We start from the raw sequence: 15,589 nt of genomic DNA, 5'->3' as shown, positions 1-15,589 counted from the left end.
TCAGTTGTTGCTTGATTTAGTCGCTGTTAAGCTACATGGGAGGAAAGAAACCACCATTATTTTAAACAAAACTAATAAGACCATTAAGGCTAACAAAAATCTTATGGAACTCAGCCAGCAGACCTGAAGTAATTCAGTCTTCAACGTTACCAACTGACTGAAATTAACATACCTAAAATCCAAAAACAAATCACTGCCTTACTTAACATCCAAGCATTGGTTTGCTTCTTAACCCACAATACGAGGTAGAGTTAGTTCCGATAACTAATGAGAACACCATAACATTGGTCACTTGGAACTAGAAATCCCCACTAAATGCAAGGTTTCTAGCTCCACTGGGGCATGAGTGTGTGTGTTCACTCGGAGTCTACAGTTGCTGTGTGCAAGAGAATGTTGTAGTTGGAAATTAATGTTGGCAATATTGATTGGTAAGTACCTACCGTTCTTTTGATAAGTGATTTGAGAAGATACAGTTGCATCAAAGATGCTTTGTAAGTTATTATGTCAGTAAGGATTGTAATATTCTGTATGTCAGTCAGGAAGTGTTGCTTCAGGAGACGTCGTACTATTCCAGCTATTCATGAGCAGCTGTCCCATGTAACTTAGTGAGACTACAGATGGAGGTTAAACTCTAGACAACCATTTTCTGAACTGGCTACCAGCAAAAGCACATCTAGCAGTGTCAAAGAATTGTAATTTTGTCTTAAATGTTCAGAATTGTCTAGCCATTTGTCTCTTAGTTTGACATTATAAACCCCTCAAATAATTGATTTGTCCTGACTTAGTGCTAGCTACTAGTTTTTCAATTTTTGCCAAGAGATAATATTCTGCGAGACCAGTTTGCAACAGATTTTGGATAGTTGACGTAATCTTATTGACATCTATTCATAACCAGAATCCTGAGACCTCATACAAAGGAAATGCATGATAACAGGGATTCTTATGCCAATGCAGCTTTTGTATGATATATGCAATTTAAACTTGAGTTGGCAAATGAATGAATTAAGTTTCTTTCTTGGATACAAACCTGTAGGGGTGCAGATGACAGAATTCAAATTTAATCTTACTTGTTGTTACAGTTCCTGGAAGACCCAGGCTTCTGGTTAGTCATACGCAGATGAACACAGCTCTTATTCAATGGCACCCTCCTGTAGAAACCTTCGGACCAGGTCCTGGGTTATCGTTTAAAAATTTGGGCGCAAAGACTCTGAACTACTCACAACGTTGGAATTCTCTGAAAGGGATGACCATTACACAGCTACCTGACATCCATAAGGGCACTTCCTATGTCTTCAAACTTTCTGCAAAAAATAAATGTTGGCTTCGGGGAAGAGATAGTGAAAGAAATCACGATCCCGGAGGAACGACCAAGTGGATTTCCCCAGAATACGCATGCTTGTTAGCTCCTCAAGCCACTACCATTGAGCTGAAATGGCAGCCTCCATTCTTGGCAGAGCAGAATGGTGTAATCACTAAATATGTTGTGTTATACAGAGATATCAACAGCCCAAATAACCCAATAGAGTTCTCTGTGGCTTCTTCCTGAGACAACTTTGAAGCTCATCAACCTAAAACCAGACACCACTTATGATATCAAAGTGCGAGCTCATACAAGTAAAGGTCCTGGTCCATATAGTCCTAGTGTTCAATTCCGGACACTGCCACTAGATCCAGGTAGGATTTGTCTATTTGTGTGCTCCTTGCTGCAGGTGGTGACGCTATTAGTGAGCTGGGTCACAAGATTATACACATTATATCTCACTTCTTTCCACCAACTTGAAAGGTAAAGTTCTTGAGGTCTTAATATACTTTGGGACTTCTGTGCTGAAGTAGGTGCTATCGGTTGAGACTACTTAAACCTGCATGGATTGCAAAGGTAAGTTTTAGTCAATAAGATTTGCAGAGATTCAAGTTAATGACAGGTCTTGCAAAATACAGGTTGGAGAGGTGATTGGTACAAATAACAGTACTGCTGCAATCCATACAGAAAGTTTGAACGGTCCCATCTAAACTGTTACTCTTCGTTACCTTTTCAGCAGTGTTTGCAAAAAATTTTCATGTTAAAGCTGTGATGAAGACATCAGTTTTATTAACTTGGGAGATTCCTGAGAACTACAACACTGCCATTCCTTTCAAAGTGAGTTTTTTGTCTCTGTAAATAAGTGCTGCATCACCACTGATGGTTGCTTGTGTGGGATGGTTACGTGGTCTTAGATTGTGTAAGCTTGTTTGTCACTCACATCTCTTAGGGTAGAAATGACAAGTACAAATATTATTGTGGAAATACTTGCACCATATTCTTCTGTCTGCTTAATGCAAACAGTAGTCTACATGTTAAACTGATTAACAATACTGGCAGTAATTTCTGTCCTTCAATTTCTGTTTAGCTCAATAGAGCAATTAAGACTTCTGAGAGGGGTTTAACTTGATTCCTGTACATTACCTCCTTGGAAGTATTGGTTTTATTGTAATAGAGTCACAGAGTCATACAACACGGAAGCAGCCCTTCGGCCCAACTGGTCCATGCCAACCAAGATGCTCATCTAAGCTATTCCCATTTGCCCATGTTTGGCCCATATCCATTGAAACCTTTCCTGTCCATGTACCTGTCCAAGTGTCTTTTAAATGTTGTTAATGTACCTGCCTCAACCACTTCCTCTGGCAGCTCATGTGATTTCACTGAAGTTTGTCAGTGAAGATATGATGCAGATTTCACTGAAGCTATCTGCAAATTGATGGAAGGACAAATAGATTAGGAAGGTAAGGACATGTAGAGAAGATTCACCAGGATGAAGCTTGTGATGGAGTGTTTAAGCTATGAGGAGAGACTGAATAGGCTGGGTTTGTTTCCCTTGGAGCAGAGGAGGCTGAGGGGGGACTGAATGGAGGTCTACAGAGTTATGAGGTACATAGACAGATAAAAGGAAACCTTTCCCCGTAACAAGTATATAAACCAGAAGACATAGATGTAGGGGAAGGGGTAAGATGTATTGAGGAGGTCTGAGGAAGAACTTCCAGAGAGTGATTGGAATCTGGAATGCACTGACTGAGTGGATGGTGGAGGCAGAGACTCTTACAACATTTAGGAAGCATCTAGATGAATACTTGAATTGCCAAGGCAGAGAGGCTCTGGCCCAAGTAATGGTAAATGGGACTCGTGTAGACAGGTACTCGACTGTAACATTTTAGATGTGGTCCCTCAGAACTACATCTGAAAGTCTTCTTGCCTTTGTTTCTCTGATGATTGTCGTTTACCAGCAGTTGTCTTTGTTCTTCAGGTTTAACAGCAGCTGCAGTTCATTTTCCAAAAAAACTGTTTTGTTAAGTGTCTCCAGTTGCTATTTTAACGAAAAGGAGTTAGAGTCATGGAGTCATATGGCAAAGAAACTAGTCCTTCAGCCACCAAGTCAATGTCATACCATCAAGTACCCATCCATACTAATCCCATTTTCCAGAACTTGGTCGATAGCCTTCTGTGTTTTGGCAGTTCAAGTTCATCTGGATACTTTTTAAATGTTGTATAAGTGTCTGTCTACAACTAATCTCGTCAGGCAGAGTTTCCCAGATTCAACCATTCTTCGGGTAAAAAAATTCTTCCTTAGATCCGCTCTGATCCTCCTGCCTTTTACCTTAAATCTATGTTGTCAGGTTTTAGACACCTCATGAATCATGCAGCACAGAAACAAGCTTTTTGGCCCACTATGTCCATGTTGGCCCATGAAGTATCTGTCAATACCAATCCCATTTTGCAGCACTTGGTCCATAGCCAACTGTGCCTTTGCAATTCATGTTCGTCCAGATGCTTCTTAAATGTTATGGGAATACCTGTGTCTATCACCCTATTAAGAAGTGTGTTCCAGATTGTACCCATCCTCCGGGTGAAAAAAATTCATCCTCAGATCCCTTCTAAATTTTACAGTTCACCATAAACATATGCCCTCTGTTCTGAGACCCCTGTCACAGAGAAAGGTTTTTTTACTGTCTACCCTATCTCAATCTCTCATCATGTTCAAAACCTCTATCGGAGCATCCCTCAGCATCCTGCAGAAGAGATTCACCAGGATGTTGCCTGGGATGGAGTATTTCAGTTATGAGGGAAGACTGGATAATCGGGTTTTCGTTTCCTTGGAGGGAGGAATTAAGGTGTACAGAATTATGAGGGACACAGATAGGGCCAGATTAATAAAATTTTTTCCCCTTGGCTGAGATATCGAATACCAGAAGGTGTAGGTTTAAGGTAAGGGTTGGAAGGTTGAGAGGGGATCTGAAGAAATTTTTACCCAGAGGGTGGATGGAATCTGGAACTGAGAGATGGGAGGAAGGAGAGGTTCTCACAATAATATATAGGTGAGCACTTTATTGGCCAAGGCAAGGAAGGACAGGGCCAAATGTCGGAAAATAGAATTAATGTGGTGGGTACTTCATGGTTGACATGGACCTGGTGGCCAAAGGGCCTTTTTCCATACCATGTGACTCCATGACTTGAACTCCACTGACAGTTTTATCAATCAAAGTAACTCATGTTGTAGAACAGTGTCCTGCATTCCTTACTAAGTCTTTGATATTTCAGTAATATGTTTAGGGAATGCACTCCTTAAATCGGGCATCACCTTCCACTCTAATGTTTCTCTGATGGATCAGGGCAGCTGTGGAGGGAAGGGTGAGCAGGGTGGCATTCAGATTTATAGAATAGTTACATTGTTTAGTATGTACAAAGCTATCTTGGTGTAGACAATTGTAGATTAAAATGTTTGAGATAAATATAGTTTCTTTAAATTAACACTGACTAAAAAAAAATCAGATGGAATTACTGTTCTTGGTACTTATATCTAAATAATCAGTGGAGGACAGTTGGGAAATCCTGTGTTATATTCATGCCAACTATTTTACTTAAGCTATCAACTACACAAATCCAACCCCATACCTATTTCAGTGCAGATGTGTAAGTGTGTTATCTTCCAGCCATTCTGGTATTCAAAGAAATATGAGTATCTCAACTATTTAGTCATAATGTTTCTAAGCTGCATGAAATTGAATTTTGTTTGGGTATTTTCTCTTTTCCTGTTAAGTATGAGGAGTAAGGATGTTCTTCCATTTCAACTGAGCCTCATTATCTTTATGGTTATTTCCATCACGTGTGGCTGAGCACCACTCATAAGTACCAGCCCAGATTGTGCAGAGTTTGTCATTTCCCCTTGTAATTGCTGGCAAATTTAGGATTCCTCCTCAGGCTATGTGGATGTTTCAAACAATTTCATGGCTGCTCTCCATACTGGGAGTGTGCGCAGAAGCTGAGAAAGATATACCAACATTTAAGCTGCGGAATCTGCTCTCAGATCCTGTGCCAGATTGTATATGTATAGTGACGATTGTGAGCAAACAGCAAAATCTGGGCCATCCTTTATGAATGCTTCAGTGGTCAACAATCACAATGTAAAGTAACTTTCCACTCAATACACTTAACTGTGTTTCAAGAATTTACTCCATGCATGGGGTTCATGCATTTGATAGTGTATTGTAATGTCTTTAGTTAACCTTCACCTCCTTAAGTAGAGGTAAAAAGAACTAGATGATTCTCATTATGGTTTTAAATATTCCCTCCATTTTCCATTTCTACGTGAGCACATAAGTTTCTTGTCTCAGAATTGTTGCTGGTATATTTTAAATCCTTATTACTGCGGTGCTCATTTTATGTGTGAGGTGATCACACTCAGTTACAACATAGTCACTGCACTGTCATTTTTATACATATGAACATCATTTCCTGACATTCAAGACTAGTATGTCACATCTCTTTGCCATGCACATTTGGGATCATCAAAGCAAAACTTCCCGCATCATTCCCTTAGTATCTAATCCAATTGTAGTTACTTCGTAAGGTTTGAAGCCGAGCTAGCTCTGCTTGCTGGTGTGTCTGTGCTACAAAGCTTCTGCACTGGCGTTCAGCTGGAGGAGGTAGTACTTGCTGATTCCATTCTGTTTTGTCAAACCCAGAGAGTCACCAGCAGTAGCGTCTCTTCCCCTGCGCACAGCATTACTCCAGGTCTTCTCCAAGAATCTACCATTGGCCCTTCATCTGCATGGTAAAATGTATCATCCAAAAAGACTGCATAAGTTGCAACAGATATACCGATGGCACCCAGCTTCATCTCACCACCATTGTCCTTTCTGTAGTTTCTGAACTAATTAATTAATTATTTTTCTGGTATTCACCTGCTGATGAGTGGAAATTTTCGACAGTTAAGAATTGGGAAGGCTGAAGCCGTTGCTTCTGATCCTCATTACAAACGCCACCTCTGGGTCTACCACCTCCATGATAACTGTATATAACAGAACAAGATTGTCTGCAACTTTGTTATCGGGTTTCAGCCTAAAACATTGACAGTTCCTATCCCCCCACAGATGCTGCTCGACTTGCTGAGTTCCTCCAGCAGTTTGTTGCAACCTTTTTGTTGTATCGGATCGCTGTTAAATCTTAGCTCTGCATCTGTGCCATTTCCACGTCTCCTGACTTTAGCCTTTGTTCAGCTCACATGGTTGAAGCCCTCACCTGTGCCTTTGTTATTTCCAGACTTTGCCTGATCCATTCTCTCCTGTTTTGCATTCACAGTCTGCTTTTAACTCATGAGGTTTTCCAAAACTTTACTCTTTTTGCCCTAAATTACACCAAATCCCTTTCAGCATTCACCCTGGCATTACTGACCTTTGTTGGCTCCCAGTTAAGCAATATTTCAATTCTTATTTGCTTATTATGACATGGAAAGAGGTGGAGGAGGATCCTAAAATGCTTCTCATATTGTTTTCAGCTCTCTCTACGGTCTAGACCTTCTCTCCTCTTCTCCCCTTCCAGCCCCATAATCGTTTGAGATATCTACACTCCTCTAATTTTAACATTCTTAAGTACCCTTGAATTAAATTGTTCTATACATCTGTTTTATCCATAAGTAAAGTTGTTTATTTGCATGTATCCTAAGGCAAACAGGATCATTCTTGGAGACACACGGTGTAGCTCATTGAGGCTTTGGTGGTTGACTGCAGCCTTTCTGCAGAACTAGGTCAACTTATGTCACACCCTAAAGGAAGAGATCATTGTTCGAAAGCAGTGAGATCCATGGAAAAAGTGGCAAGTGGCAGTCTGATTTTTACCTACAGATGTCAGCCAAAGGTCAAGGGTTATGCGCCTGCAAGCAGCAACACTCCTGTAAAGCAGTGGTGCCTGTGTATACTCTGCAAACACATGCACCTCATACCAGTCTATTATCAGAGAACGTGGAACTGTACAGCACAGGAACAGGCCCTTCGGCCCACAGTGTCTGCACCGAGCACAGTGCCAAATTAAACTAAATTTTGTCTGCCTGTACATCATCCATGCATATTCATGTGTCTGTCAAACAGCCTCTTAAATGTCACTATTGTATCTGCTTCCACCACCACCCTTGGCAGCCCTTCTCAGGCACCTATCTGTCTCCCTGTTAATCAAAACTTGCCTGGTAAATCTCTTTTAAACTCGCGCCCCCCCCCCTCACTTTAAATGCGTATTCTCTGGTGTTTGACATTTCTACCCTGGGAAAAAGATACTGACTGCCTACCCTACCTATGCCTCTCATAATTTTATAAACTTCAATCAGGTCTTTATCCTTAACAGTTATTGCCATTGAATGTGATACCTTCATCAAAATAGACATGGTTCTTTCCTGTTGTATCTTATTTAGCAACATTCCCTTCAACATCCATATAATTATTGGAACTTATGTTAATGCCATTTATCTCCTGCAGATTATTTTCCATGTATCTTTGGGTTATTTTGCTTTAACCATGTTTTTTTTTCCAGATTTAGATTTTATCTACCTTGTTTTCTGGTTCGAGCTGCTCTTGCAGATAGCTGTCCAGTTTATCTAACTAGCTACTTCAATACGCAGTTAATAGTTCCTTCCTGACCCCATGAGTCTTTGAAGAAGCCAAAATATTCTTGCCACGTAACATTACCTACTGCTTGCTGAAATCAGCATGTACAGTAAACACCATATTCTGTTAATTCAGTGTGCCTTTTTGTATTTATATAGCGATAACATGAATGTTGGAGTCACTGATATTTCTCTCTTATGTCTATATCAGTTAAATCCATGACACTTCCTTATTAACTGCCTGTGAATTGCTTTTACTCAGTGAGACTCTGAGTTATTTTTCCACAGTTGATATAAAAAGTTGATCAAGCCAGTAAATCCCTGGATCAACCTTTTGGTTTACCACTGACTGGAAAACATTGGCTCTTCTCCAGTCACCCAGTATCAGCTGGAGCTTAGAAGTGTGAGAAAGGACTAACGTGAAAGATGTAAGATCCTGGGGGTCTTGATAAGGCCAATATTGAAGGAATGTTTCTTCGTCTGGGAGAATCTCGAACAATGAGTAACAAACAAAATGCTGGAGGAACTCAGCAGGTCAGGCAGCATCTGTGGAGGAAACAGGCAGTCGACATTTGGATCAAGACCATCAGGACTGAAAGATAGAGGGGTGAGCCAGTATAAAGAGGTGAAGGGAAGGGGTGGAGCAAGAGCTGACAGGTGATAGGTGGGTTCTGGGTGAGATGTTTCTGATAGACAGATGGAGAAGGGATGAGTGGAAATAGCAACAGAGGCTGGGAGGTGATCGGTGGAGGTAACAAGGGCTGAAAATGATGGAATCTGATAGGAAGAGGATGGCGGAGCATGGAATCAAATAAGGGAGGTGGGGAGGGCAGAGGGGAACAGTGGGGGAGGGAACCCAGTGGGGGAGTGTGTGGGGTGATGGGCAGATAGATTGGGTGGAGGAAGGGAAAGAATCAGGGTGATGAGGGCTGGGGTGGGGGTACGAGGCACTGGGTAGATCAGGAGGAGAGAGAAAAGGGACAGATGGGGAGCAATTTAGCTGAAGTTATAGAATTCAATGTTCATGCCATCGGGTTGTAGACTACCTAGGTGGAATATGAGGTTCTGTTCCTCTAGTTTGCATTCAGCCTCACCCTGGCAGTTGAGGAGGCCATCTCTTGTGTCAATATAGAACATGGGGTCACTGTTTTAAAATAAGAGCCATCTATTTAATACACAGATGAGGCAATTCTTTTTCTCTCAGAGGGTTGTGAGTCTTTGGAACTCTGTTCCTCAACAGGCAGTGGAAGTAGAGTCTTTCAATATTTTTAAAGTCGGAGTTAGATAGATCCTTGTAAAGTGAAGGTTTTTGGGCAAAGCAGAAGTGTGGAATTGAAGTTATAATCAGAAACGCCATGAACTTTACTGGTGGTACTTGCTTGAGGGGTTGAGTGACCTATTTCTGCTTGTAATATTTATATTTACATTGAGTTTTGAAAATTGCCTACGTCAAGCAAAGCTGTTTGCAAATTGACCACTTTATCTGGCCCTGATGCTTAGTGAAAATGCAAGCTTCTCAGTTTGTTTTTGACCACTTCATTTTTGATGAATAATTTCTCCATCAGGTTCAATGAATCCCCCGCCCATCCAGTTTCTGAACGGAAAGTATGAGTGTTTTTCTCTTGTGAAAAATTGTAATTCAGAAGTTTAGATTCCTCCACTCTCTCATGTATCCCCAGGCTTCAATCCTGCTTTTATAAGGACTATTGCACGGTCTCCTTGTACAATAAGATGGACTCTTGACCTAACAATCTACCTATTATGGCCTTGCACCTTATTGTCTCCCTGTACTGCACTTTCTCTATAACTGTAACACTTTACTCTGCATTCATTATTGTTTTCCCTTGTACTACCTCAATGCACTGTTGTAATGAAATGATCTGTATGGATGGCATGCAAAAACAAAGTCTTTCACTGTACCTCAGTACATGTGACAATAATAAACCAATTTACCCCTGCACTCCTGGAACAGCTGTACAATATGTTCCCCCATCAATTTCTACCCTTGAGCAACAAATTTAAACTTAACTGATTAAAGAAGAAGCACAGTGTAATATGACATGAGCAACTGATGCAACAAGTTCCATTTTCCCAAAATAACTTGTGTTGGTAGCCTGAATTAGCACTCTGGTCAGGAATTAGCACTAGTCTACTTGTTGAATTAATCAAACACAACCAGTCCAGATGCAAAATACTGCAGATTCTGGAAATCTGAATCAAAACAGCAAATGCTTGAACTACTTGAACAGGTTAAGTAAGGGTGTAGTTTGCATCTTAAGTCAGTGACCTTTCATCAGAATTGTTACTCTCAACAGTTAAAACATGATTGTTCAGAAACTCACCTTCTGCAGTTAGCTCTGAATGGCAGACATTAATTTTGAGGCAGGTTGCAACACACTGTCACTTCTATTTTAGATGTTTACTGCTAGTCCAATTGCGGATGCATTTATAGGTATTTTGAATTAATTGCAATGAATTTATAAAGGAACTAATGGGGTGTTTTTATTCTTCAACTGATTAGATCATCTACAACAATGACCACATTGAAGTGGACGGGAGAGCTACGCAGAAGCTGATCACCAACTTAAACCCTGACACATCGTATTCATTTGTGTTGACCAATCGCGGGAATAGCGCTGGGGGATTGCAACAAGTGGTTTCGGCACACACAGCACCAGACCTGCTCCGCACCAAGCCTGTCCTGATTGAGAAAACCAATTCTGATGGAATGCTAACCGTTGAGTTGACAGCAGTGCCAACACCTCCAGCCCCAGTGAAGTAAGCAATAGTCACTTAATAATTTACAGTGTAAATTTGTGTTCAAGTCTCTTTAGGAGCCTATTTTTCCACTGGCATGTTGGCATTGTATTGAGTTTAACTATTCAAAATCAATGGGTCCGATTGTACTGGAGCCAATCCGGAGGTCTAGGATCATTGGCGGTGGACCATTCCTACATGCGTTCACCAGAACTGGATGAAAGAGAGCTGATCTCACTGGCCCTTCGCACCATCTAGTAAGTCAGTGAGGTCAGGATGTCAAACTGGGCCTCAGGTGGTGGCGACAGAAATGCCTGCCCTGAAATGACTGGACAGCCATTAACAAGTAGGCAAAAGCTGGGGTCTGAGATTTGTTGTCAATCAAAATGTCACTGAATTTGACAGTTCTTAAACATATTCTGAAACGCACAACAAAATTTAAAAACAAAACTAACAAAAAAAGTTCATTAAAACACAGAAATAATTAGAAATGGTAAATTAAAGTAAAGTAATGTTTTAAAATAAAAAAATATTTTCCCAATTAAAATCGATGAGAATCTCAGACACTGCAGCAGATCTGACTTTGCAAAAGTGCCAAGCAGTGTTTCTGCAGAGAACTGATGAACAATCCCAGAAAGGCTGCCCACTGCCTTTCGACTCCATGGCAAGTAGCACTGTTTATGGAAGTCTGGGACTTAATTAACCTTGAATGTCTGATCGGAGCACAGCCAGCAAGGTTTGGCCCAATGGGTAACATTGCTTCCAGCAAACCTGCAGCAACACAGTTGGATTTTCTCTGCAGCTGGAGGCTGAGCTGCAAAGCTTTTCAGATTATCTTGATTTTCCACATTCCAAAATGGAGTGACTGCCATGTTTTCAGTTGCCATTCTCTGCTAAGGCCTACTCATTGGGAGATAAAGCAATGACCAACCCTAAGACTGTAGATAATATATTATTAATCACAGTGCTGTAGCTTAGGCCACCGTGCTAAGACCTTCCCTTTGCCACTTGCCTTGTTGTTTTCAAACAAAGGGACATAATGCCATCATATTCAAAAGCAACAATCTCTTTAGTTTATGTCCTGACGGAGATCACCTATGATTGTCTTGCAACACACAAACAATAAATCAGGAAAATAAAGGTGTATGTAACATGGGTAATGCAATAACCATGGGGATTTATATCCACATATAGAGGGGTCAAACTGAATGAGCAGTAGTAAGCCGGGGGATGAATTCATGTAGTGTATGAGCGATAGTTTCCTAAATCAGTATATTGAGGAACCAACTTGGAGAAGAGTGATTATAACATGTTAGGATGTCATATAGAACCTAGAGCAGTACAGCACAGGAACAGGCCCTTCAGCCCACAACGTCTGTGCCAACCACGATGCTAATTTAAACTGTACATCTGCCTGCATGTGGCCTGTATCCCTTCGTTCCCTGCCTGTCCATGTGTCTGTCTAAATGACTCTTAAACATTGCTATTGTATCTGCTTCTACCATTTACCCTGGCAGTGCATTCCAAGCACCTACCATTCTCTGCGTAAAAAAAAACTTGCTCGTAGATCTCTTTTAAATGTTCCCCCTCTCAGCTTTAACCTATGCCCTCTGGCATTTGAAAAGGTTATAAAGATTGCAGCTGATCAGATTTTAAGGTCAGAAACCACATTCTAAAATCTAAACTAAGTAAACTATGATGTACAAGGCATGAGTTGGCTAGGGTAGGTCAGGAAAACATGTTAAACAAGCAAAACAAGCAATGGGTAACAGTTAAAGAATTACCACATAGTCAACAATAAATATGTATCCATTTAGGGGTCAAAAACTCAAAAGAAAAAATGGTCCAGCTGAGGCTAAAATAAGAAATTAAAAATAAGATTAGATCAAAGGGAAATGCTTCTAATATGTGCATGAGCCAGAGGGTTGAGAACAGTTGTGCGGCACCTTATCAAAGGCCTCTTGAAAATCCAAATACACAACGTCCACTGCTTCTCCCTTGTCCATCCTACTTGAGATTACCTCAAAAGATTCCAATAGGTTGGTCAGGCTGGATCTTCCCTTAAGGAAACCATGCACCTCTGGGTATTCCATAACCTCGTCCTTGAGGATCGACTCCAATAACTTTCCAACCACTGATGTCAGACTAATAGGCCTGTAATTTCCCTTTTGCTGCCTCCCTCCTTTCTTAAACAGCAGAACTACATTTGCGACCTTCCAGTCCTCCAGAACCATGCCAAAGTCTATTGATTCCTGGAAAATCATCTCCAATGCCTCCACAATCTCGAAAGCTACCTCCTTCAGAACCCAAGGGTGCACTTCATCCGGTCCGGGAGACTTATCTGTCCTTAGTGCATTCAGCTTCCCAAGCACCTTTTCTCTACTAATCTTGACTGTACTCAATTCTATTCTCTGAGACCCCTGACTATCAGGTATACTGCTGATGTCTTCCACAGTGAAGACTGATGCAAAATACCCATTTAGTTCCTCTGCCATCTCTTTGTTACCCATTATTATTTCTCCAGCATCATTTTCAATCGGTCCTATATCTACACGTCTCTCTCTTTCACTCTTCATATATTTAAAAAAAACTTAGTATCTTTTTGTGTATTATTTGCCAACTTCCTTTCATAATTCATCTTTTCTTTCCTAATGACCTTCTTAGTTTCTTTCTGTAAGTTTTTAAAGCTCCCCAGTCTTCTGTTTTCCCACTAATTTTTGCTTCCTTGTATGCCCTCCCTTTTGCTTTTATTTTAGCCTTAACCTCTCTCGTTATCCACATTTGTGTCATTTTTCCATTCATAGTTTTCTTCTTTCTTGGAATATACCTATTCTCCAATTTCCTCATTTCTTGTAGAAATTTCATCCATTTTTGCTCTGCCGTCCCTCCATCTAGCTTACTTTTCCAACCAATTTGGGCCAGTTCCTCTCTCATGCCACTGTAATTTCCTTTGTTCCACTGAAATATTGACACACCTGATATCAGCTTCTCCTTTTCAAATTTGAAACTGAACTCAATCATATTATGATCACTAGTTCCTAAGGGTTCCTTTACCTTTAGTGTCCTAATCACCTCAGGTTCATTACACAGCTCCCAATCCAAAACAGCTGATCCTCTGGTGGGCTTATCAACAAGCTGCTCCAAAAAGCCATCCCGTAGGCATTCCACAAACTCTCTCTCCTTAGATCCAGTACCTTCCTGACTTTCCCAATCCACTTTCATGTTAAAATCCCCCATAATTGTCTTGACATTGTCCCTCTGACATGCTTTTTCTATTTGCAGCTGTAACTTGCAGTCCACATCCCAGCTGCTCTTTGGGGGCCTGTATATAACTGCTATTAGGGTCCTTTTACCCTTGCCATTTCTTAACTCAACCCATAAGGATTCTACTTCTTCTGATCCTATGTCCCTTCTTTCTAGTGATTTAATATCATTGCTTACCATCAGGGCCACACCACCCCCTCTACCTACCTGCCTATCTTTCCTATACACTGTGTACCCTTGGACATTCAGCTCCCAATCACATCCATCATTAAGCCATGACTCGGTGATGTAAGGATTATTTTTACTCAACCTTTCCAGTAAGGGAGATTAAGTCAAAGGTTGTTCTCTTGAAGCAAAGATTGTTCTCTTGACTAACAAAAGTTTACAGAAGTATGGCAACTTTAAGAACGAGGTGCTTAATTTTAGACTATTGTGTTTGACAATTTGGAGAGTTGGATGAATGTCAAGTTTTTGTACTCATTTTGAGGGTAGGCTTGTTTTTGCTGCCCCTTTTCTTGTTCCTTAACACAGAAGACTCTGAAAGGACACAAAATTCCCCCAATGGTTTCAGCAAGTTCTTGTCAGGAGGATGAGCTGACTGTTTGCTGATGATAACAAAATCAGACTTTGGGGGAATTAAGGGGATGGGTGTTCATTCTGTGCTACTGCCTCAGAAACATTTAACCCCAGGGTTGAAAGGTCACATCTGATGGACTCAAATGACCATAGTGAATGGAACAGCTTTGCCTGAGAGAGAGGAGAGGTGTATGTTGACCAAATGCCTTAATTTAAGAATGTAGTTCGCTTAATAGAATTGTCTGTTTAATTAACTGAAACAAATATTTCAATGTGCGAATCAATTGTCTTCTTTCTTAACAGAGGCTACTATATTATTGTTGTGCCTTTGAAGAAATCCCATGGAAAGTTTATCAAACCCTGGGAAAGTCCTGATGAAATGGATTTGGAGGAGGTATGTATATAGTTGCTGCAAAGTTAAATGGCTCATTACAGAGAGAAAGTAAAAGAGCAGCAGTTCAGTTGATAGAGTATTTGCATGCAGCAACACCTGGTTGTATGTTTGTGCATAATATGTTATTTACTGAAATGGATTCCAGGCATTAGACTGGGAACTCCTTGTAAACCAATGTCCAATTATGCACATGGGAAATTATATCTTCCTTTAGCTTTGTACAACAATACCAGTGAACCAACAGCACATGATTCCCATATACTTTCAATATCACTTGCAACATAATAAACTTGAGAAGATGGGACAGAAAACTTGAAGCACACTGAACCTGCAGCAGCTGATGCAAAATCTGCACAAAAAAGGTCTGGCTTAATTTATCCCTTCTGCCAAGAGTTGTGAGTAAAAATTGTAATCTTGTTCCTTGACTTGTGAAAGAGAACTCCAAAATATCAGCCTTTAGAACACAGAACAGTAAAGCACAGGAACAGGCCCTTCGGCCCACGATGTCTGCGGCAAACACGATGCTGAATTAAACTAAGTCTCTTCTGCCTGTACATGATCCATATCCCTCCATTCCCTGCATATTCATGTGTCTAACAGCCTCTTAAATGCCACTATCGTATCTGCTTCCACCACCACCCCTGCCAGTGCATTCCAGGCACCCACCACTCTCTGTGTAAACAAAAAACTTGCC

At 40.8% G+C, this 15,589-nt stretch overlaps 1 protein-coding gene across 1 annotated transcript in view; it reads left to right on the top strand.

The window, feature by feature from the left end:
• The window catches only part of LOC127572951 (receptor-type tyrosine-protein phosphatase delta-like), a 511,608-nt gene that overhangs the window by 396,553 nt on the left and 99,466 nt on the right, over positions 1-15,589 (top strand). Inside the window, 10 exon segments of the mRNA XM_052020675.1 lie at positions 1,080-1,158; positions 1,160-1,187; positions 1,189-1,263; positions 1,265-1,315; positions 1,317-1,398; positions 1,401-1,542; positions 1,544-1,674; positions 2,040-2,137; positions 10,426-10,682; positions 14,805-14,895. Coding sequence (XP_051876635.1) covers positions 1,080-1,158; positions 1,160-1,187; positions 1,189-1,263; positions 1,265-1,315; positions 1,317-1,398; positions 1,401-1,542; positions 1,544-1,674; positions 2,040-2,137; positions 10,426-10,682; positions 14,805-14,895 — 1,034 coding nt within the window.

This window comes from Pristis pectinata, chromosome 7 (genome assembly GCF_009764475.1).
Source record: "Pristis pectinata isolate sPriPec2 chromosome 7, sPriPec2.1.pri, whole genome shotgun sequence".
Classification (NCBI taxonomy): domain Eukaryota; kingdom Metazoa; phylum Chordata; class Chondrichthyes; order Rhinopristiformes; family Pristidae; genus Pristis; species Pristis pectinata.
The sequence above is the reverse complement of the archived record's forward strand: the minus strand, read 5'-3'. Positions and strand labels throughout refer to the sequence as shown.